The sequence below is a fragment of the Phasianus colchicus genome, chromosome 1, assembly GCF_987193195.1.
Source record: "Phasianus colchicus chromosome 1, bPhaCol1.hap1.1, whole genome shotgun sequence".
Taxonomy (NCBI): Eukaryota; Metazoa; Chordata; class Aves; order Galliformes; family Phasianidae; genus Phasianus; species Phasianus colchicus.
The window spans coordinates 5507406-5531606 of NC_143436.1; the positions used below are offsets into that span (position 1 = coordinate 5507406).

At 46.3% G+C, this 24201-nt stretch overlaps 1 protein-coding gene and 1 long non-coding RNA gene across 5 annotated transcripts; one reads left to right on the top strand and one right to left on the bottom strand.

Moving 5' to 3' along the window:
* Positions 1 to 349: 349 nt before the first annotated feature.
* LOC149919373 (uncharacterized) lies at positions 350 to 4047 on the bottom strand. Its single transcript, XR_016463793.1, has 3 exons — positions 3758 to 4047; positions 3217 to 3344; positions 350 to 2811 (listed from the first exon to the last, which is right to left on the bottom strand). It is a non-coding gene; the product is annotated as an uncharacterized LOC149919373 (long non-coding RNA).
* On the top strand, positions 4040 to 22939 carry GATA3 (GATA binding protein 3). 4 transcript variants are annotated; one of them, XM_031595465.2, is made up of 5 exons: positions 4040 to 4805; positions 7198 to 7734; positions 10284 to 10429; positions 15242 to 15367; positions 21534 to 22939. In XM_031595465.2, exons 1-5 carry the CDS (start codon positions 4073 to 4075, stop codon positions 21816 to 21818), a joined length of 1827 nt encoding a protein of 608 aa, XP_031451325.2. In that variant the 5' UTR covers positions 4040 to 4072; the 3' UTR covers positions 21819 to 22939. The 4 variants fall into 4 exon arrangements, with proteins under 4 accessions (XP_031451325.2, XP_031452112.2, XP_089990620.1 ...); XM_031596252.2 differs by having other exon boundaries at positions 10287 to 10429; XM_090134494.1 differs by having other exon boundaries at positions 21542 to 21722.
* The last annotated feature ends 1262 nt before the right edge of the window (positions 22940 to 24201 follow it).

Consider the following 24201-nt stretch of genomic DNA (forward strand, 5'->3'; position numbering starts at 1 on the left):
TCCTTCCATCAACCCTGGGGATCGCGAATTAACCCGACGGGAAGGGGGGAATTGGGAAACAATAATTTGCTCTCGTTTTTTATTTTTGAAAGGGGGATGTTTTTACCCTCCCCACCACTGCTCTCTCCCGGCTAAGAAAGGTATAGAAAAAATCGGAGTAGAAACACAGGGGAAGATGGAGAAAAGTTGATTTAAAGTTGGTGTCTTCCCCAAATCGGGACTGTGACGATACATAGGCTCTCAGTGTGTCACCCCCTCGTCCGTCCCGTCTGGGCCCTCAGCGTCGCTCCCCTCCTTTTCCCACCATGCCTGCATCACACTCGGTGGACTTTCCCTCCCCTCCCCTTAAAAAAAAAAAAATAAATATTTAATTGCTATTTTGCTGAATTACATTTTATTATATTCTATTCTAAAATCTTGCGGTTTTTTTTTCCCCCATTGCTTTTTACTCATTCTATTTTGCCTCAAGCATCCGTCGTCCTCCGAATAGCTGAAGGATGGCGACTTCGCAGTCTTTCCTCTACCCCCGGACAGAAACAGAGGCACGTTTTCTCTATTCCTTAGTGATTTTGTGACCTCTAGAGGGAATTTCCCCTCCTCTGTGCTCCCACCGCTGTAGGTCCCGGAGCTGTAACAAGGCAGCAGAGCAGGGGAGGGGTGAGGTGTGGGGAGGATGTTCCAACTCACCTGCCCCGAACTCGGCATCCTCCGTTCAGTGTGTTAAAAGGGATTTGTTTAAAGTGACTTTTTCAAAGTGTTGGAGAGCAAATCTCATCTACGGGGATGGCTTAGGGTCAGAGAAAACGTAGGGAGCAGGGATAAAGGGAGCACTTCCACGTCCATAAAACACATTTAGAGCTGGATTGGAGAGGCGGAAAGTTTGTGCTAACAGATGATTTGCAAGTGAGGTGTTCTACTCTCCCCCTTCACCCTCGACGCTTTCCTGCTCCTCTCCTGCTTTCCTAACGGGCTGCTGGGAACGCTGCCCGGCTCCCCTCGCTCCTCTCCGGCGGTATCTGCCCAGCCGGGCTGTATGGGGGGATTGGTCCTTGCAGCCCGGGGTGTTCACCCCCCATCCACTTGGTATACAGCATCCCCCAGATGCCCTCTCCCCGCTTATCCCCACGGGGCCCGTTTTTCCATGGCAGGTCTGCGCGCTTGGTTCCTTTACCCCGCATTTGTTTCTGCCCCGAATTATAGTAATATATACCGCAAATAAGATTTTTAACTCCCTAACCAAGAAGAACGATATTTCTGTGTACCGTCTCGAGTGGGTCGCCTCAGCCCCGCTCTCAGCGGATTTTCAAAACGCGTTTGAAAATCGGCGCAAGGACCCGGCGCATCTGCTGCAGGCTGCACCCGTCTGGGAGCGGGCAGCGATTTCCCGTCGGCGCACAGAGCGGAGCAGCGGGGAGCGGGGGGTGAGCGGGAGGCGCTGCGGAACCGCGGCTTTTAATGAGCCCCCCCTGCATGAAAGGGTTGAGAGGCGCTTCCTCGGGCAGCCGGGTAGAGTCTGGCGTGCTGCTGCGCGGAGAGACAGCACGCTCAGAGCGGCTCTGTAAGTCACTTCTTCTATTTCTTTCTTTCTCTCTCTCTCTCTTTCTTTCTTATTTTTTCCCCCTTTTAAAACTTTTTTTCTTTTTTCTTTTTTTCCCTAAACCTTTTTTCCTTTTGCTGCCTTTTCTCTTTCTTTTCTCCCCTTTTTAGCTTTTTCCCTTTTCCTTTTCTTTTTCTTCCCTTTTCCTCTCCTTTCCCTTTCTTTCCTTTTTTTTCCTTCCCCTTTTTCTTTTCTTCCCCTTTCTTATCCTTTCCCTTTCTTTCCTTTTTCTTTTTCTTTTCCTTTCTCTTTCCTTTTCTTCTCTTTTCCCTTCTATTTTTCCCATTTCTCTTCTCTTCTCTTCTCTTCTCTTCTCTTCTCTTCTCTTCTCTTCTCTTCTCTTCTCTTCTCTTCTCTTCTCTTCTCTTCTCTTCTCTTCTCTTCTCTTCTCTTCTCTTCTCTTCTCTTCTCTTCTCTTCTCTTCTCTTCTCTTCTCTTCCCCTCCCTTGTCCCCTACCTTCTCTTTTCTCCCCCCACTCCTCCAACATTCTCTCCCCTCTCTCCCCCCTTCCTCGCCTGCCCCCACATCCACCTCAGAACCCCGCTCTGTCCCCGCTCCATCCCTGCCCCTATCCCACGCCCGGTGCCGTGCTGGCGGTACGTCGGGGCCGCTAGGGGATGCCCTGGCTCAAGGCAGCGGCCGGGCCGGGCCGACGGGGCGCGGGCGGACAACCAATCAACGCGGCTCGCTGCCGGCGCCCCAGTTCCTGCTCTGCCCCCATTGGCTGACAGAGCGGCGGCGGCGGCCCCCGCTGGGCGGTGGGAGGAGGGAGGCGCCGCGGGGCGCGGAGCCCGGGGGGCAGCGGGGTCCGTTCGCAGAGCCCCGCCGGGACCCTTCCAACTGCCGGGCACATCCTGCCTGTCTGTAAGAGATCTGTAGAACCGAGATCTCCGCTGGAACTTGATGGGGAAAAAAAAAAAAAAAAAAGCCAAAAAACTTCAACAAAACAACACTAAACGTCCCTAAATTGTGATATTTCCAAACTCAGCGCTCAGGACCTTAAAGAAAAATCTTCCCTGAGTCGGAGCGGCTCTAAGCGCGAGGAGACGCGGCTTTATTTCCCGGAGGTGTTGCACCTGCCGGAGCTACGGCCCGTCCCGAAGCTCCGCATCCATTGGGATGGGCCGGGGGGAGGTGGGAGGAACGACCCCCGTGCAGCGCACAGCGTCCGGGAGCGGCACCCGCGCTGCCCTCAGCTGCCAGAGTTTCGTGGCTGGTGGGAAAAGTTATTTTCTTTTGAAATTAAGAATAGTGATAGGGCAGGAAAAAAAAAAAAAAAAAAAAGGTGGGAAAATAAAAATGAAAAAAAGTAAATAAAAAAGCGGAGGAAGAAAAAAAAAAGAATTAAAAAAGGAAATAAATAAATGGGAAGAGAAAGTAAATAGAAAATGAGAAAATAAAGAATAAAAAAGGAAAAAAAAAAAGGGGGGGGGGGGAATACAAAAGGGGTGAGTAAATAAAAAGAATAAAAATAGCCAATGGGGAAAAGAAAAAAAAAAAAGTGCAAAAAGAAAGAATAAAAGAGGGAAAAAAAAAAAAAAAGTTGTGGAAGTTGCGTCGCCCACCGCGGAGTTGCGCGGGTGCGCCCCGGGCCGGTCCCTGGCGGTCCCCTCCTCACCCTGGGCCAGGCTCCGCCTCCCCCGTGCTTATGACACTGGAACCTCCTTAAGTTGCGTCTCGCCACAGCTGTCTGTAAGCACTGAGCCGGCTGGCGCCATCCTGCTCCTTTCAGAAAGAATGCCTTCCCTGTAAAAAAAAAAAAAAAAAAAAATAGAGAGAGAGAGAGAGGGAGGAAAGAAAGAAAAAAAAAAAAAAAGAGGAAAAAAAAATAGGGAGAGCGAGCGAGCACAATCCGATCCGATCAAGCACTTTCAGCTTCATCCCTCCTGGGTCACACACTGCTCCTCCACCAAGGTTTGTGCGGAATTTCTTTTGCAACTTGGCTTTTTTTTTTTTTTTTTTTTTTTTCCCCTCCTGTTTCCTTCTCCTTTTGCCCTCGCTCCCCCACCTTCTTCTCTATCGCTTTCCCCCCTCCTCTTTTATTTTCTTTCCTTTCCTCTCTTTTCCCCTCTCTTCCTCCCTTTTCCCGGTTGCATAATAATTAATGAGCAATCAGAGCGGCCGTAGGCTGCGGCGCAGCGAATGGCACAAGTTCTCACCGGGCTTAAGGCACTGGAGCTGCTCAGGTGCAAATTGAGCAAATAAATAAACAAACAAACAACAGCGGCGACAAAAAAAAAAAAATGGGGGGGGGGGGAGGAAGGGAAGGAGAGAAAATGAAAGAAGAAAAGTAAAAAAACGGGGAAAAAAAGAGAAGAAAAAAAAAAGAGAGAGAAAAAGCGAAGCGGGAGTCGGAGCTGCGGCTGCACGGGCTTCGCTGCGAGCCGGGCGGGGAGAGAGCGAAAGAGAAAGAGGCGCTGGGAGAGGTGGGTCCAGGGCAGAGCCGCACTTCCCAGGGCTGGCTCAGGGATGGGATGGGTTTGCTCCTGCCTAAAAAGTCAGGTGCTAAAGTTCAGAACTTCTCAAGCACGTTTCTCTCTGCCTCTCTCTCCCTCTCTCTGCTCCTTCCCCTTTTCCTCTTTCTCGTTACAGGTGATCAAAGAAGAGAAACATCTGCAAAAAGAGCGGAAGATACAGAGGGGATCTCACATCGTAGAGATTTTTTTTTCCCCCTGAATTTGTTTCCCCCCTTCCCCCCTCCCCCCTCCCCCCCTTTAGTATATTCTCTTATTTTTCTTTTTTCTTTTTTTTTCTTTTTTTTTTCCTTTTTCATTTTATTTTTATTTTTAAATTTTTGGAACCGATCATTTCTCACCACCACCCCCCTCCTCCTCCCTCCGGTTACAAACCAACCCAACCCAACCTCGCCGAAGCTCTTTCCCCACCCCGACTCTGCACAGTCGTCCCCCCCTCCCGTCGCCAGCCTCGCTGAGGAGGAGGAGGAGGAAGAGCAGCGAGCGCGGAAGATGGAGGTCTCCACGGACCAACCGCGGTGGGTGAGCCACCACCACCCGGCCGTGCTCAATGGGCAGCACCCGGACTCCCACCACCCCACTCTTGGCCATACCTACATGGACCCCACGCAGTATCCTCTCGCCGAGGAAGTGGATGTACTTTTTAATATCGACGGACAAGGCAATCCCGTGCCTCCGTATTACGGCAACTCCGTGCGAGCCACCGTGCAGCGGTATCCGACGGCCCATCACGGTGAGTGTCCGCCCCGAGCCCCGGTGCCGTCGGGCAGACCCCGGCAACGATCCTGCGGGCCGGGAAACGACGTCACGGGTGGGTTTTGGGGCAGGCTTTTAGAAATACGGCTCAATCCTGGCTACTTCTCGTTTTCATTTCTTTTTCTTTCTGTCTTTCCATTGTTTTGCTTTCTTTTCTGTCTTTCTTTTTCTTCCGTTTTTAATCTCTTTCTCTTCTTCCCTTTCTCTCTTTCCCTTCTTTCCCTCCTCTCTTTCCCTATTTCTTCCTCTTTCTCTTTCATCTACCTATTTTTTTTTTTCCCTTTCTCTTTCGCTCAGCTATTTTCCTCTCTAATTAGCTTAACGGCGTTTTCACATGGTGTTTAGCTTTTGCACCATTCGCTGCTCTCGAGAAGCAGAGCGGTAGAGCAGGGGTGTGAGAATGACCCCGCAGTCCTCACGCTTGGGATATTTCATTCGCACTTCAGGAGCTTGTTAGGCTCAATTTGAAAGTTTCACCCAGGGCCGCATCATGGCGTGTGCTAAAACAAGAAAGTCAGAAGGAAGATCCCAAACCAGGCAGCAGAGCAGAGGTGTTTTCCTGCAGGAAAGTGATGATCCACGATGTGAACGTTGCTCCTGGGTCACTGCTTTTAGAGAAGGAGGTGAAATACCTGCAGCCGATGGGGCCTGGGGCTGCGGAGGGATGGATGTTTTGGTGCCATCTTTTTAGAGAAGAAGCAGAGCGACCTAGGGTGTGTGACTGGAGTTGTCTCTATGGTTAAAAGTTAGGGAATAATAATAATAATAATAATAATAATAATAATAATAATAATAATAATAAGGCAGGGAAATGAGCAGCCGCTGAGCTCTGCAGCCGGACAGTGACCTCTCTGAAGTGTTGGAATCTAAAAAGCCCGAGGCTCAACCCAAAATCAAGGAGAAGAAGGTGGGATGAGAGTAGCAGTGGAGCCGAGCTGGGCTCAGGGCTGCTCCCAGCCCTCAGCTACTTGTTGAGTGCGAGTCTGCATTAGGTCCGCTCAGTAACTGCTTTGTTCTGCCATTAGTCCCTTTAAAACAATTATTTCTGAGGATCAGCAGCCTTTGTCCTTTCTTTCTTTTCTGCTCTTTTCATTTTTTTCCCCCAATATATCAGCAGAAAGTGGAACTGCGGTCTCTGTGATCTAGCCTGAATATTATTTACTATGCTACTTCCTGGAGAAGATAATGAATCTTGACCCTTTCTATTCGTATAACCCACCTTCCCTTCCTTTTGAGCAGTTACTTTCAGTATTGTTCACGAATGTCTGGTACAATGAAAACCAGCCTGTAGGTTTTCTAACACACACACATGCTCACAGGTAGACAGACGTATGTGTCCACAGTGCACCCACTCTTTTGCTGTCTGTGGCTCTATAGACTTGTGTTTGCATCTCTCCTAGCATGTATTTAGCACTCTGTACCACGATAGCTGGAGAGATTCAGGCTCTCTGGATGTCAGTGTGTTTCAGGGCTGTACAGCAGGCACAACCTTGCTCTCTTCCAGGTGAATAACTGTTTTTCAGCTTCTAGCGATTTGCTGAAGTTGCTGTGGATTTGGGTAGATTTGATTCTTTGGATGTTTTTTTTTAGAAAGGGCTAAAACACGAGTTATGATCCCTCCAGAACATTTGTGACAAAAGGGAAGAAAGGTTCAGTTGCATAAATCCAGTGGTTTTCTTTCCCCCCGAAAGCCCAGGTCTGTATTTTAATATACAGTGAAGAGTTTGTAGTGGTGAGAAGGGGATGGAGAGAGAGTTTCTTTTCAGGTTGGTACTCTCTCTGTGTGCCATATTACCACCAAAAACTGTCTAACATTTTTGTGCAGTCTCAAGAATGGAGGGGGGGGGGGGGGGAGCACAAACTGCGTCAGTTTGTAAAGTTCAGCAGTTCGGTTGGGAAGGTTAGAAAGGTTACAATCACATTTTTGGGCATCTTCTGGTCCTCTTCATTTGGCCAGAATATACCCAGGGTTTGTAGCCCATGGCTACTTTCAGAAAGCGCCTGACAAATTATTTCCCAACTCAGAGAAATGGTTTCTGCAGCGAGGGCTGGGCAATTTCATGCAGGATCTTCGCTTCCAAGTCCACCTGGGGTTGTCTGGGAGAGGGCAAAGAGGGGCTCTGTGTCTCAGCATATCCCCGCTTGGGGGGTCCGAATCCCTCAGGATCGCAGCTTTTAGGGTTTCATTTTAAAAGGGAGAACACTGAGGGGTTCGCACCAGGTGGGTTTCTCCCCTGCTCCTCTCGTACATCTCCCCTCGACTGAGCGTCTGAGGAAAGAGCGAGGCTGCATCCCGCACCCCCCGGCGGGTCGTAGGGAAGGCAGAGGGAATGTAACCGGCTTTTTCTCGCTGTGCTTTCTCCGAGCAGGCAGCCAGGTGTGCCGGCCCCCTCTGTTGCACGGCTCGCTGCCGTGGCTGGACGGGAGCAAAGCGCTGAGCAGCCACCACAGCGCTTCCCCTTGGAACCTCAGCCCTTTTTCCAAGACCTCCATCCATCACAGCTCGCCGGGACCCCTCTCCGTTTACCCGCCTGCTTCTTCCTCCACTTTATCCGCCGGTCACTCCAGCCCGCATCTTTTCACTTTCCCACCGACCCCTCCTAAAGATGTGTCCCCGGATCCGTCCATCTCCACTCCTGGCTCCACCGGCTCAACCCGGCAGGATGAGAAGGAATGCATCAAATATCAGGTGTCCCTGGCTGACACCATGAAGCTGGAGTCGTCTCACTCTCGGAGCAGCATGGCCTCGTTAGGAGGAGCCACCTCCTCTGCTCATCACCCCATCACTACTTACCCACCATATGTCCCCGAATATAGCTCTGGACTTTTTCCCCCCAGCAGCCTCTTAGGAGGATCGCCTACCGGGTTCGGGTGCAAATCACGACCGAAAGCACGGTCGAGCACAGGTAGGGTTTTTGGCTGCTTCGTCCCAATTTGCTGGGGAAGAAAGAGGAAGCGATGGGATGGAGCGTGGGTTGTGTACCCGGGGGCTGATTCCCGAGGAAAGGAGGGGAAAAACTTTGTATGTTTCTCATAGGTTACCCTGCTGGGATGCTAACCCCAGGCTAAGTCCTTCCCTCTGTGCCCGAGCCTTGTGCCCGAGCCTTGTGCCCGAGCCTTGTGCCCGAGCCTTGTGCCCGAGCCTTTCCCTCCCGCCGGGCTCCAGTCCCGGGGGCGATCCCAAACGCCTCTGCTGTGCTCGGCTGCGGGCGTTTAATGAGGAAGCGAAACCGAGGGAACCGCAGCATTAGTGTATCTCTCCGTATTTTAATAATGGTACTTAAATCCCGGCCAACTTCCCCCGCCTGCCCTCCGCCCCGCTCTTCCCAGCGCGGCTCAGCCCAGGGCCTCTTCCCATGCGGCGCCGGGAGGCTGGGAAACAGGGAGGGGGGAGAGAATTACCCTGAATTCACCCCCCCAGCCCCATCCAGCTCCGTGCCTGCCCCCGGACCGGACCCCAAGCCCCGGGGAAGGCACCGCGGTGGGGACTCGGCGCACTGCGCACACTGCGGGGCTGTGCCGGATGGTCGGGATTTTGGGTGCACCAAAGGGTGCTGCTGTGTGAGCAGAAGAAAGGGCGATTAGTCAAAACTCTCCTTTCCTTTTTTTTTTTTCTTTTTTTTTTTCTTTTTTTTTTTTTCCGTGGAGGCTGCTACAGGGTTGCCTGGCATGAATGAGATCAGTTTTCAGGGTTTTTCCAGGGTGACATTTACTCTGTCTGTCTGAGCAGGGACTGTCTCTATTTAGCTGATATGTTTGAGCTAATCCAATTATTTTCAGACTGCTGCACGCGACAGTTGCATTGTTTATCCAGCGCCAGGAACTTTAATAGAGTCCGGATGCGGTTAGAGTGACAAAAAAACCCAGACCTGTGTGTTTTGTACATGAAAGCAGGAGAGAGAGAGAGATGGAGTGAAACAAAAGAGAGGGACAGAGACACAAACGGCCTCAGAGCGGCCGCCCCGTTTAACCAGAACGGAGTGAACCCACCCGGGTGCTCCGGGAGCGGTCCCGACCCGACCCGACCGCTGCGGCTCCGCTTTATCCTCACCCCGAACCGCGGGGCAGCGGCTGCGCGGGATTTTCAAACCGTTTTGCCCCCCTCTTCCTCCTTCCTCTTGTTTTCCTTTTGCCACTTTCTGTTACTTTACCTTCTAGAAAGACATCTGCGGTTTGCGATAAACCAACCCCAAGAGCAACACCTATTTTTTTTTTTTTTTCTTTCTTTCTTTTTCTCTTTTTTAAAGTCGATTTTAGCAAGCTGGGAAGCTCGCAGACAAAGGGGGATGGGTCCGGGTGAAAAGAAAGGAGGGGGTGTTTGTGAAGGACGAAAAGAGGGAGAAACGGATGCAAATTAACATTTCACTATTACGATTATTTTTTGGAGCAGAGGAGGGAGGTTTAGCACAAAGGCTCTGGAAAAACGGCTGCTGTTTGTGGTTAGGGCGCGGGTGCTTCTTGCTCGAACCCACTGCTGAGCTGGGTTAGTTCTGCTTCGGCCAGCTGAGTGTTTCTGCTGCTCTCAGATGAGCTGGGAGTGCCTTTAGGTGCAAGAAATAAAATAACAACAACATGAAACCACTCACTCAACCCTCTGTTAGTAGCTGGGAGGTACTGTGTCCCCTAAATCCTGGGAGCCAGCGGGCTGGGGGAGTCCACTCATAACTGAGACAGAAGGGTGCCAAAAAGGAGGAGAAGAAAATGGAAAAGACTATAAACTGTTCAGGGTCCCGAATACTGGGCACAGTCTGTACATATAGTGAGGAAGACAGAAAGATTTCTGCAGCCCACTGGCTGAGCAGTGAAAACTTAATTGCAAACAAATCGGTAGTAGGTACTGGCCCAGTGACTGTGGATTGATTAGGGCTGGAGAGGTGTTCTGGTGCTTGGGCCATGATTATTTTGGGGGTTTGATCTGAGACCAAAGGAAGAGCACCTCTGGCTCATGCACCCCGCTGGGAGCCGGGCTGATGCTCAAGGAGTGAACCAAGGGTCCGCATACGCATTAGGAAGATGTTTGTGGACCTACATTTGGCATCCATCTGTCTCAGGAGGGTCATAGGCCCCTTTTTTTCTAACTCCAGGGGTGACAGAGACCCACCAGCCCCTCATCTTCTTCCTACTAAGAGGGACCCATGGGTAGGGGAGAGCTCCAGGGAACTCCTGAGCTGCCTGGGGGTTTGGATGGGGGCTGTCACCATCACCTACCTCTTCCTAAAGGGCATAGGAGACATGTGGGGTGTCAGGATTGGGGTGGTGGGGTAGGATCAGACCCCATGAGGTCTGATAGTCCCCTACTTATGTCTCTTAACCATGGCCTTGGGCTCTTGGGCATCCATGTCCTCGGAGAGGACAGACAGTGCCTTTAGGAGTTATTCTGGGGCACGTGGGAGATTTCTCCATCCTCTTTCACCACTGTTTTCCCTAAGTGAACTATGTGCTCTCTTGTTTCCAGAAGGCAGGGAGTGTGTAAATTGTGGGGCTACCTCAACCCCTCTGTGGAGAAGAGACGGCACCGGGCACTACTTGTGTAACGCCTGTGGACTCTATCACAAAATGAACGGGCAGAACCGACCCCTGATCAAACCCAAGAGAAGGCTGGTGAGTGGTTTTATTTTATTGTATGTAATTTGTTTTCTCCTGCCACTTTTGTTCCTTGTTCGCAGCTTGGGATGGAAGGGGAAAGCTCAGCCAGCTCCAAAAAGTGGTCGCACTGTGTCTGAGGGCTGGGATGGAGGATGCTCAGAGAGATGATCCCACGCGCTGTGGGCCTCAGTTGTCTGTTCCTATTGCAAACATGAAACAGATTTAAAAAAATCAAGATCTAGAGGTTTCTGTAAGCCAGGACTGAATTTTCTCCCAGGTTGCAATAGGGTGGCAGCCTCTGCACAGCGCACCTGGATGGTGACCCAAGGGTGAAAGCTCTTTCCAAAGACATTTCCCATTGACCAAAGAGATAACAGGAGAACGAAACTTTTGCTGTGTTCCTAAATTTCTTTCTGTGTGCTTTCCATTCCTGTTGGCTGGTGGTGACACAGAAGGGACCTGAGCTGGGTCACTTGTTCCTGAGCACTGCCACTGCCGCCATCTCATTGCCATCTCAATGTAGGTCATGGCAAAGTGTGTGAGGGTGCAAAACTGAGTTTGCACCCACAACCACACAAGCTGGAGGAAGGTGAAATGCATGGGTAACTATTTGGAATAATGGTGAAATAATAGTTTCAGGCCTCAGGACCATAATATATACAGGCAATACGTTATAGCATCCCCAGCGATCTATTTATGAATTTCCCTGGAAGCCACAAAAAGGTCTGGAAGCTGTGGGTATGGCAAATAAATGCGTTGAAGTCTATTTGGCAAATAATCAGGAAAACCACAAGGGGAAAAATATATCAAGTGGGGGAAAAAATCTGTTCCCTGCCTGGGAAGTTACTGAATGTTTTGAATTGAGGCACATTTGGTCACATTAGGATTAAAAATGGAAGGTGGAGGAAAAGCAACTCATGCATCCCGGTGGTGTTTTGGGGCTGATGGACTGAATGGGACAGTGCTGGTATGGAGCTCTGCCATGTGTGCGTGGGGACAGACTTTCAGTGCTTTTCCCTTATAAGAAAATGTTGGTCTCCTTTGGCTCAGGCTCGTCTTTCAAAGCCTCGTTAGGAAAAAGGAAAGGCTTTCTAGGGAGGGAAGTGCGGGTTGTGATTTTTAATTTTTTTGGGGCAGCTCTCTTGTTCTCTTCTCCTCCTTCCTGCCAGCCCTTCTGTCTTAAGCACACACACCTCGTTTTTTTTCTTTTTTTTTTTTCTTTTTTTTTTTCCCTCGTTCTCTCTTTATGTGTAAAGTCAACTTCCTAGGAAAAAGCTGCCGGATATCTGAGCCCTGGAGATAACTCATAAACAACAGCTCTGTTTCCCCAGCCCAAACACACAGGAGCTTGAGCATATCCAAACAAGCAGAGGGGGAGGCAGGATAGGAAAGCGGCTGGAAAGGGGGTAGAGCTTTCACAAAGTGTCTGATGGAACCATGAAAGAATGTCCCGAATTACCCCAAGCTCGGCACATGTAAAATGGAATACATAAATAAATACATTTTGAAAGGTCACTCTTGGGGAAAAAAAAAGAAAAAAAAAGAATGAAAAATGTAAAGAAAGACCTGGTCTTGCATAATCATTCCTATCTTGGGCATTTTAGCTGAAGTCTGAGTTACAAAAAAGTTCCTGGTCTTTGCATGCAGCATTTGCTAAATGAGAACTTCAGATTTTTTTTTATTCTCCTTTTTTTTTCATCACTGTCTGGAAAAGGAAAATGTTTTTAACACCGTTTGCCTCTATTTTTCTTGCTAACCCTCTCAAAAAGAAAAAAATCAGAATGCATCAAGACCTTCTGCATTTGCATCTCTTTGTGCAAGGATGTGGAAGCATGCATGTCTGTGGTTTGAATGATCCTCCCGGCTCTGGGAGGTGAGCGGGCTGGGAGCCGAGGTGTGCACCTCTTGCTTTGCCACAAGTTTCCTGTGTGACCTTGGGCTGGTTTTGTAGGCTCTGATCCCAGTGCACTGCAGCTAATGACAGGACTCCGATGGGCTGGATAGAGAAGTCAAATAAATCCTTAGATGCTGGGAACCCAAGCTTCATTAAATTCAATGGGAGTCTTTGTAGGGCTGACTTTATGGGGAATGATGGGATGAGCTTTGCAGGCTGAGGAGATTCAAGCAGCTCTACTTTGTTTTTGGGGGAAAGCTGTGAATCTGGAGGTGTTGGCCCTCTTGGAGAGTGCCCCTACCCAAGCCCGTAATAGCTCCTTCGTGGCCCTTAGCTGAGACAAAGCTTTCCTTTGAATTTTCTTCTTTCGTTGGCCACATGGATGCAGAGCTCTCTGTTTCTATGTCCGTACTGGTTTTGGAAGAATAATGGCCAGTTTCTCAGAGGGATTTGGCACATGCAATATGATTTTAGGAAGCTGTCCATTGCAGCTTTTTGGATACTCTGTGTAAATGTAGGCACCAAAACCAGCCCTTAAGCATGTTTATCAGCACTCAGTTCCTCTTTCTGCACCTTCCTTGGTTCCACCTTTCCATCACTGTCAGCACTTCCAGTATGAAGTTGTGTCTTTGCTCAACCAGCTCTGGTCCTGTAGATGATAGTGTGACTGTAGTCATCCCATTACTGACATGGACACGATTGGGTTGGTGAGGAGTGTCAGTCCCATTGCTGGGAGCTTTGAAAATAGTGTTATTATTCATTATTTCCTGCCCACTGTTGCTGTCTCTGGTCTGAATTGGTACAGAATGAAAGCTACGGTCAGGGACGAAAAGAGTGCAGGGCTTAAAATATTTAGATAACAACGCCAAGGCTTTGTAGAGAAAATGTGACAGATGGATTAGGTTTTAGGGAAGATAATGAACATACTGATTTATTGGTGTATTTAAAATTAGCTGGTGAGAATTTGCTTGAGATCCTGAAAAGGTAGTTGGGATGAGGCATACCTTTAAACACATTTACCATCCGAGAAATTATGGTGAGCACAGTGTCGAAACCCCAAATGTCTTCAAAGGGGATGTTTCCCCTGTGTGGGCTGAGTCAAATATCGCTGGTTTTCAGAAATTTCCTTAGGCTTGATTTTTGGGTCTGATAAATTGAAAGCTGCCACAGAGAGTCATTCCAGCCTCCGAGCCACCTATGCTTGGCCCCTGGGTTGTGGTGGGTGTGCAGCTCTGCGAGCACGTATGTCCATCAACCCGGTGATTTGAATAGGAACCAAATCTGGGGCCTTGGCAGAGTCCAGAGAAGGACAGGATAAAGGCCTCTGTGTGCAAACTTGTCCGATAGGCTCTGCTTTTGGTGGTGGGGTGCCTCAACTTCTTCAGATGATTTCTTTTTTTGCAGGCAGAACACTTTTTGTGATGCCTGGTAAGAGCCCCTTGTTGTCAGAATGGGCATTCTGCAATTCTTCTTAATGCTTGTGGGCACAGCGTGATTTATTTTTTCAGATAGTCCTTTTTTTTTTGTGTGTGTGTAATTAAAAAAGAAAAAAAAAATCCTACTCTATCTAAAACAAAACCAACCCGTCCTCTCTCCACCTACGCCACATTCAATTATGATTAAAATTGCAACATGACCTAACAAGAGTTGGTATTAATGCTAGCGCTGTGCCAGTGTCCATGTTTGCATTTTGGGTTTGCTGTACAGTCTCCAAAGATGTGGTATTTTATTATTTTTTTTAATGTTGGATGTGCTACAGTGTGCGGCTGAGTGGGGTGAGGGGTAAATTTGAAACAGTAAGAGCACAAAAGAGAGCATTAAAGGCTCAGTTCTGCAAGGTGCCAAGCATTGCTATGATCTGGCAAATCGTTTAAGCACATGTTTTAACTTTAAGCACATGAGCAGTCCCATTGAAAGCGGTGCATCAGGATGAAATCAGAGCTCTGGGACTGTGTCATGTTGATGAAGAAGAGATAGGAGTGGGATCTAAAGGTCTTTTTTAGGAGCTGTAGGCACTTGCACGCATGCAAGCATGCATACGCATTCATATAAAAGTCTGCAAACTCCTTTTCCTCCTTCAGTGGCAGAAGGACAATTTGTTTGCCAAAGTTACAGTTTTTAAATGATAAGCACGAATTCATGCATGTGAATGAGAAGCGACTTGGCTAAATTTGGCTTTCCTAAATCATTATCACAGCTAACAAAAAAGCTTCTTTATACACCTTGACACATATACTTTTTTTTTTTTTTGTTCCTCCCTTTTTATGAAATGGTAAATTCTTCTTTCAACCTCATTACCAGTCCTTAAATAAACATGAAGTTTGAGGCTGCAGAAGGGTGTAATTAAAAAGTTGGGATTCTCGCTCTTTGCCGCAGTGTTATTTCCGATCTGGAGCTTGTATCCTTTGAAGCAGAGCTGAACTTATGGGATGGGGCCGTGCTTGCTGTCAGACCCAGCAAGCAGCTGCCCACTGAGCGCGGCGCGGGTCTCATCCGGCACTGGCTGAAGCCATCGTGACTCATGCCATTGACTCCAGCAATTGCTGGTTCAGGCCCTGACTGCAGAAATAGATCCCTGGGGGGTCTGAGAGAATTAAGATGGAAAGACATGTTGGCATTTAAATAATATTTTCCCCTCTGGAATGGGCTGTGCCAGCGTTGCTAATTTTGATGAGCTCTATCAGAGGTTTAGCACTCACTTTTAGGATGCCCTTTGGCACCTGATTCAGTTCATATATAATTTGGGATTAAAGTACCTCGGGGATTTTTTGTCGGAATTATTATTTGTTCTCACAAGCCAGTTTCTGTAGGCCTCTGCTGCTGTGCGTCAGTCTTGTGTGGTTGATGTTTTCTTTCTCAGCGATTTTGCTGATGGCATCTTTTTAATGCTTTTTTTTTTTTTCTACCTCTTCTTGTCCCACCCGTTCCCGCAGTCTGCAGCCAGGAGGGCGGGCACGTCCTGTGCTAACTGTCAGACCACCACCACCACCCTGTGGAGGAGAAATGCCAACGGTGATCCTGTCTGTAATGCCTGTGGGCTCTACTACAAGCTGCACAATGTAAGTGTGACGGTAACGCGTGGTAGCAGGGCCTCCTTTTCCATGCTTGGTGTCTCAAAGTCTTCCTTAGTATGAGGATTTATACTTTTGGGTGGTCCAACGTCTTCCTTGGTTTGAGGATTTCCACTCTCGGGTGGTTCAAACTCTTCCTTGGCTTCAGGATTTGCTATAGGCGTCCATGTTCATTGCAGGTGAGTTGGACTAGGTTACCTTGAAAGGTCCCTTCCAACTCAAACGATTCTATGACTCTATGACATCCGGTCTTGGGTGGTGCTGAGACCTCCTCTATCCCTCTGGGTATCCCTTTGGGAACTTTAAGTTTTGAAGCAATGAGCGGGTGTCCCCTTAAATGTAGTTGATCTGACTTGGGAAGGTATAAAACAGGACTGTCAGTGGGTAATGTTAGAGCTTTCCCAGGCCAGAGCCAAGGAAGGAGGGGTGGATCAACAGAGAGACATGTTATCCACTGCGGATTGGGCTCAGCGTGCTGGAAAAGACAACACGCCATCCTGCAAACTGATACCCCTTCTACGCACAGCTTGGTTCCTCCAGCAAATACAAACTCCGCCAAAAAAGCGAAATGTGCCAGCAACTATTTAGATCTTTCCTGGGTTTGTGGCTATCTTTGTCCCGTCCCTCTGCCAGTCCCCAGAGGTGATTTATTTAGGTCTCTCGTTTGCCCCATTTGACGCAAGCGATTCCTAAACAAAAAGGACTTGATTTAGTTAGCGGGTTGTAGACTGTGCTAAACCTGTGATATGAATTTTAAGGCATCTGTCATGGAAAGGAATGAGAAATGTAATGAAACGAACTGGCTGGAAGATTTAATCTAATATCTCCATGCAAAGCCAGATTGCAGAAACCAGGGATATCTGCCCTAGGGAAAGAGCTAAAGGGATCTGAAAAGTCTTCTACCAAATAATACTGCTAATACAGGAGTCTTAAGGCTACTCCTGTTACTCTCACTCTACATGTGACATTAGAATAATTATTATGTTAGACGAAGGAAAAGACTTCCAATTTCTGCTTTGGTATAATTTTTTTTTTTTTTTTCTAGTGGTCGTTTGCTTTATATTTGACTTAGAAATCTCAGGCTATGTTTTACCCTGATGTCCACCCACACAAACACATCAAAGATGGATTGGGTTTCATTGGGGCAGCCAAACCTGGTAGTGTGTCTGTCCCTTGTTATTTCAAGCTCTTTGTTTTTTTGAGATGAGTAAACAAGTTTGGATTAAATAGGAGGAAAAAAAGAAAACCCAACTAGGCTAATTTTTCACCTGTTCTGTCAGAGGCATCTCTCTCGTGGAAAAATGTGTTTACCATTTAGTACGTGAGCATCCCAGCACCCTTTGAGTCCTTTGTAGCAAACAAAGGTTGTCATCAGACTCTGTGTGATCACTGCAAACAGAAGGGTTCGACCAGGCATGAGGTGTGAAAACTCAGAGTATCATAAGAAAATACTTAGCTTGCTATTTCTATGGGAGGAAGGCAACCAGGTCAGCTAGCTTCAGTGAAGGAATGTGCTGTTGTCATTGCGGCAGCATAGGCTACTGATGTTAGGACTTCGCTCAGATGGTGATGAGGCACCAGGTTACCCAGAGGAGTTGTAGGTGCCCCATTCCTGAAGGTGCTCAAGGCCAGGTTGGCTTGGGGCTCTGGGCAGCCTGATCTGGTGGGTGGCAGCCAGACTGTGTCAGGGGGTTGAAACTAGATGAGCTTTAAATTCTCTTCCAACTTAATGAATTCTATGATTTTAATCATCTAGCGTAGACACAAACAGTAGGGACACCTCTACCTGAGTTGTTCCCCTTGTGCTGCAGCAAAGCCCTTGAATGGGAATAGCCTCACATTAGTTGGACCTGGTAAAGATGCCTGCATTTGGATGAGATCATTTATAGCCCCGAAGACTCTACACTTTCTCCCTATGTCTAGAAATGGAGACAGAATGTTAAGTTCATGTAGATCTGCACTGTAGCTGTCAGTCTGGAGGAATTCCCCCTAAGGCAGCTGAACGCTGGAGTTCTCCAGGAACGAGCACCTGCTCCCTCTCTCCTTTTCTTTTTAACACTAACTTTGTGAAACTAGTTGGCCTGAACCGAACCCCTGATCCATTGTTTAGGGATGTTAGTGAAATCTGTGACATGGGGCAGGCCTTGAGCAGATTGGAACCGTTTTCATACTCATTAAAAACACCGTCAGCTTCCGTAAAGCTCAGTGCAGCTACTTACCAAAGTCAAGTAGTATCTTGCCTTAAGAGCAGCTCCACTGATGGGACCTGCTTCAATGATACCCTTAGAGTACTATGATAGAACTAGGCAAGGATACTAAAATCTGACTATGAGTAGGTAGATTTTTCTTCCACTTTTTTCTTTTTTAAATTTTTGCTGTTGGATGACGCTTAATTATAACTACAGCGAGAAATGAGCAACATCACTGCAGATCATACTTGAAAATACCACTCTCACAGCTTTCTAGCTTTACAAGGGCACATTACTGAGGCATTACTCTGAAGCCCAACGTGGCTTCCAAGGTGTGTAGCTGTGAAGGCCATACTCTGCTTTATAAATTATATGTGAGTGACTTTATTTTTAAAATTTTTTTTGTGACTGGTGGTAAGGCAATGGTAGCGTCGTGAAGTTTCCTTCTGTTTTTGGCTGCAGGGAGCTGAGCTGTTCTAACTGCCTTTAGTCAACTCAAAGCAGGGATGAAGTTTTGTGTTTGATCATAGACAAGTTTCTTAGGCTGGTGGAAATTGGTTTAGTATTTTAAAGTGCAAGACCTTTTTGTGTAGGAGGTGGTCCTGCTCCTTTTTTGTGTTTGTCTCTGCGTTGGTTCTCCACCAGGAGAGGTGCTGGAAATGCGTACAGGCTCAACATAGCATTTCTCTTTTGAGCAGCAGAGTGTCTACACAGATGTGTCAATGACTGCAGAAGTCTTCTGGCTACTCAGAAGATGCTTTCATTCTGATTTAGGCTAGTAGGAAAGCCCTTGCTCTTTTAGTTCCCCCTACCTTTCCTCCTTTTGTCTTTTCTTTCGGTTTAATGAGTTTTCCTAGGACCTTCAGATCATTAGGGCATTTAAATGGATTGATCTGAAGATAAAACTTGTCTGTGTTTCAAGCCTACATCAGGAAGGATTGCAGTAAATAATATCAACACCCTTTTTCAATTTTTTTTTTTTTTAATGAGCGATATCAGTTTGTTTTACTGTTGATTCCTGCAGCTGAAACGAACCCATTTGTCAGTAGGATATAAGCAATGATTATAATAGTCTTGGGATACATTTAGTGGAGTTGCTGACATTTTTCCAATTGACTTCAACAAGAGCAAGCTCCATTAACACCAGTATTAAGAATGACTAATATTTCACATTGATGCGATGCCTTTCATCCTGTGGCATCCCAGAGTGTTCTTTAAGATACAGCCAGTCTGGAAGATTAACCCAACATTGTAATGACTACGTCTAAAGGATAAATCCGCTTCAGTGACAGGACCTTATTGAGGTCAGTGGCAAAATCCCTTTGTCTTCAGTCAGAGCAAGATCAGACCTATAATGTCTATGACTATCCCCTGGATTTGATCTGTTGAATGCGGGGTTCTTGTCCTTGCTATTTCAGTCCTTCTTAGAAGTGGGATCAGCCTTCGCTCATTTCAGAGATAGGTGGGAGTGCTTGTACCTTGCTGGAGGTATGCAGCACGCTGTCTTGCACCCACAGAAACAAGCGAGATATCACTGATTTTGGCAAAAGTCCTCAAAAGCGACCTTTGTTACACAATATCCAAAGGTAGAGTGAAGTGTCCCAAGAGCAGAGCAGTCAGTGTTTTGCATATGATACAACAAAGAATGTAATTCCTGCCCATAATTAATTAGCTCCATCTGAAATTAATGAATTTCATATACATGCTTAGGGCTGGTTTAATTTTAATTTAGCATGTGTTTGTCATTTTTATCACAATGAATTTTCATGTGAAAGGTCTTCCCTCCAGGTCTCTCATTTCTCTCCCCCAGAAACAGATATGGATTTGTGCCTTTGATGTTTCGGGGACCCCTTTAACTTTGCTGTGTTTAATCTTAGAAGTCAGTGGGAAATGTTTCTGGCTTGCTGTTGTGGCTGTTCTGGTCTCCCTCCTCTTGATATTTGTCTGAGTGCTTATCTCTTTGGGTCAAGTACCTGGCAAGAGGGTGAGGCCAAGTACAGCAGGATGATGCTATCAGTTGGAATGGCACCTTGACCCCAGTTGCAGGGCTGGCTATAGCTTATCATAGAATCATGGAATCGTTTGAGTTGGAAAGAAACTTTAAAGGTCATCTGCTCCAACTCCTTTGCAATGGATAGGGTCATCTATAGAGAGATAAGGTTGCCCAGAGCTCCATCCATCTTGACCTTGAATGTCACCATGGACAGAGTATATCTCTGGGCAAACTGTCTCAGTGCATCCTGAGCAAAATTCATATTCCCATCCTTAGGCTCACAGTCTACGAGGATCTGTTCTTTGCAGTTGAACAAAGCATGAAAGATGCTACTTTAAGGAGGTGATCAGTGTTCTGAAGGACACTCCAAGAGCCAGCACAGCATGAGGCTGGTGCAGCTTTGCTACTACCCGGTCCTCAGCTTGTGTTTGCTGCTTTACCTGGAAACCCAATCTGGATGCTCTTGAGACTTCATTATCATGGTGCAAATCCTCATTATGAGCTGGGGAGGCAGGGATTTGTGTATGTCTCCCCACATCTGAGCTGGTCTTATTGGAGATCAGGACCTCCAGATCTGCTGTGACACTGCTCCCCAGTGGGGTTCACCTTTTGCCTTTTGAACATGGGCAAGAAATCCCTGCTGGGTGACTGGAAAGAGGCAGGCAATGCTTTCCCATCACAGGCTGAAGCAAAGGGCCTCCCTTGTATGTGTATCCCATGAGGACAGGAAGTCAAGGAGAAGGGTGATATTGTATTTAAAGCCTATGACATTTGAGGTTTTGGCTTGCTGCTGCCCCAAGGCTGCTGTGGATCTGCACATGGGCTGGCATACCTTCAGCTGCTAGCAAGCTGGGCTGCTCCCACTGGCTGCCTTTATCCAGAGGTAATCAGACTTTCAATTGCCCATTTTTTAGGGTGAGGTGAAATTTCTCATCACTGCTGGTGTGGAGAGCCTGGGGTCACTAATTCAGAGTGAGATGACGAACTTTGGGATGCTCTTTCCTCTCCCCATGCCTCTGTCCCTGCATATAACAGGGAGCTATTGTATCCCTGCCTCCTTAGGGAGAGAACTCACAGAATCGTTCTCATACTGTGGGGAAAAGCACCGATAAGCAAGCAGCTAAACTGTTCTGTGATCTCAAAGAAGGATGTACTTTGTTCCCTGCACTGGTTGAAGATCTCACGAATCAAAATCTCCTCAGGATCCTTGCAGGAATCTCCTTCCATTGGCCTTGTAGTTCTCAGTGGATAGTGGATCCATTTTTTCTCCCTTTTCTCCATCAGCACCCACATTTATTCCAAGAAGCAGTGTTCACTGCTATGGGGTTCTGCTTTCTGCCTTTGGTGGGATTCTGCAGAGGAGCCACTGTGAGACCCATGTCACTGTCCAAGCAGTGATTTTTAAGGGTCTTTATGCATGCTTCCCAACTGTTGCAAAAACCTTTCTTAAAAAGTACGAGTAATACAGAACACCTGTCAGTCTTATGAAGAGTTTGAGCAGCACCCTAACGCCCCTGGGAGAGTTTGAGACCCCTGGTAGCACTGAAATCCCAGCAGCTGCTGTCACTAATGGTTTTAGATCAGTCAGGGAGCCTGGGGGTGAGATGGTGTCTGCAGGGAATATTTCAAGGTGATAATGATTGGTCTCATTCCTAAACACGCTGCAATTACCTTATGAGCAGATAGCTGAAATTTTTCAGCCGCTACAAGTTATTCGGGTATGCTTTGCTCCTGTGAGGCTCTGTACTTTTCTGTCTTCTCATCTCTACAAATTTCAATCCAACCTGGAATTTTCTGCAGTTCCCAGGGGTGGTTTTGGCCCTGATTTGAATTTTGGGGATGTGTGAGGTATGCAGGGGGAGGAGGGGGCTGCTGGATGTTCAGCTGGACGTGGGCATAGGGTGCATGAATCTCACAGCGATCTGGGGAGAAGAGATGGAAGCACAAAAAAAAATAATTTATTTTTGTTTAGATTAACAGACCCCTGACTATGAAGAAAGAAGGAATTCAGACCAGAAACCGAAAAATGTCTAGCAAATCCAAAAAGTGCAAAAAGGTCCATGACAACCTCGAAGACTTTCCCAAGAGCAGCTCCTTTAACCCCGCCGCCCTCTCCAGACACATGTCCTCTATCAGCCACATTTCACCCTTCAGTCACTCCAGCCACATGCTGACTACACCGACACCGATGCATCCTCCATCCAGCCTCTCCTTTGGACCTCACCATCCCTCCAGCATGGTCACTGCCATGGGTTAGTGAGAGACTCCCCTGCTGAATGCTTACGGTCTCAAAATGAGATTTACTTTATATACTTGCATTTTTGCAGGCGCGTGCTTATGGGTCTGATGTCCCAAATCAAATGGGAGGGGGAAAAAAGAAAAAAAAAAAAAAAGAATAAAAAGAATAAAAATAAATATGTTATTTGAAGGCGTAAGAATGAAAAAAAATAATAATAAAAAAAGAAAAAAACTACAAAAAAACACAAAAAAGGAAAAAAAAAGAAAAAAAGGAAAAAAGAAAAAAAAAAGTTTTAAAAAAGTGATGTTTGCCACTTTTTAAAGGAACTCACTATGGCATCTATGTATTCTTACCCACTGAATCTGGATACCATTTGTGAATAAGCCATTCAGAACTCGCATTCCCTATTGGACAGGATCTCTAGTGCTGTGAACAAAATAAAGTAAAATAAAAAATGCTGAACATTGCATATAACTTATATTGTAAGAAATATTGTACATTTGAGGAAGACTTTATTGCATCTGGAGAGCTGCGAAGAAAAAGGCATGAAGGACTCTGAGAGATTTTTTTTTAAAGGAAAAGAAAAAAAAAAAAAAAGACGACGGGAGGACAATTTAAAAACCAGAAAAACAAACAATGCAGACCAAGAGGAAACGCGGTCTTAATGAACAAATGGACCAACTGCCAGTCATGTCTTCTCCTTTTATTTTATTTTAATTTTCTTTTTTTGTTTTGTTTTGTTTCTTCTTCATTTCTGGGAGAGGGGAGGGGGCTGGCTAGAACGGTTTTGATGCATTAACTAACTAACTAACTAAATAACTAAATAAATAAAACCTGTAGGGAGATCATTCATTTTGGGCCATGGGCCCTTTACATAGGAAGTACCAATGGTGTCAGGCAATCAGTGTTAACATGCGGACATTGCCAACAAGGGGTTTTTGGATAGCCATTCTCCAGGTCTATACGCATTGTGAACAAGTTCCTGTAATTGTTGTTTGTATGTATAATTCAACGCACCAAAATAAGAAAGATGTAGATTTATTTCATCCTATTATACAGACTGAATGGTTGTACAAATTTATTTACTGCTAGTGATAAGACCTGCTTTTTTTTTTGTTTTGTTTTGTTTTCATATTTTTTCCTCCTTTTTTTTTTTTTTTTTTTTTTTTTTGAGAATAAACTAGATTCAATTCTGTTGACTTAAAAGTGTTTTGTGCTTGGGGGTTGGAAAGGGAATGTTTTTCTTTCTCCATTAATTTTGTTTTTTGAATTTGTTTTGATCGTACTTCTTGCATAGTTTCCATGGGTGCGGGGATGTGTGTCTTTTTTCACTCCTGCTAATGGGTAACTCAGTACTTATGGTGACTTGACAAAAACAAAAAAAACAAAAATCCTGAGACAGAAACTAAAAAAATATATATATAAAAAAAATCTATCAAGACAAAGGAAAAAATCAGCACCTCCAGATAAATGGACTGTCAGTGTAACCCTACTGTCTCTTGTTGGTCTTCCTCTTCCCTTGTGGAATGGGTCCCTTTTGGTCTCAATTCACTGTGGCCACCATGGTGACACCCCTGTTTCAAGGATTGGTTTGGGACTGGCAGAAAGTGCAAAGAAACAACAGGGTTGTTGTGATGCTGGCTACTTTTGGAGTAGTGCTAGCAAAGGCCTTAAGACTTTGGAAGGGAGACACCGGGTACTCATCGGTGTAATGTCGTGTTCTGAAGTCAAGTTCTTGATGTGACATTGTGATAGACCAAGCCCTGTGCTGGCAGGAATAAGAAGAACTTGTTACGAAAGGATGGATTTGATGGTACACAGAGGACAATTCCCAAAATTCAAAAGCTACCAGCTAGTCTTTCCATGAAAGATTTCTTCATAATAATACAGGTTATATTACTATTATTGTTAGTAGGAATGCTTGGCTCTTATGATTTAATTTCTGATGGTTTAATCCTCAGGAGTCAGTTCTTCTTTTAGTCTTTGGTATTTACCCGTCCAGCTTTTTTAAACCATCAAAAGAGCTAGTCATTTACTTTACAAATGAAGGGTTAAATTTCTTATCGTCTCAATCCCTTTGCTGGAGACTTGAGGATGATGTGATAAGAGGATGCCAAAGCTGTGAGAAAATGATAAAACAGGACAAACCAACCAACAAGCCAAAACAAAAAAAAAAAGCCCCAACAAAATAACAACTCCTCCAAATAAAAAACCTCAATATATGTGACTTGAAAATAACGTATCTTTCAGATGGTATTTGGAACCCCTTTGTTCTTGGGACAGAATCTGTTAAGGGTACTGGTGTCATGGGATCATCTTTGCAGGAGTAAGGCTGTTTCACATGAGAAAGGGGAGCTTTGAAACTTTTCAAGGTGATTATACACGGGTTTCAATATTCATT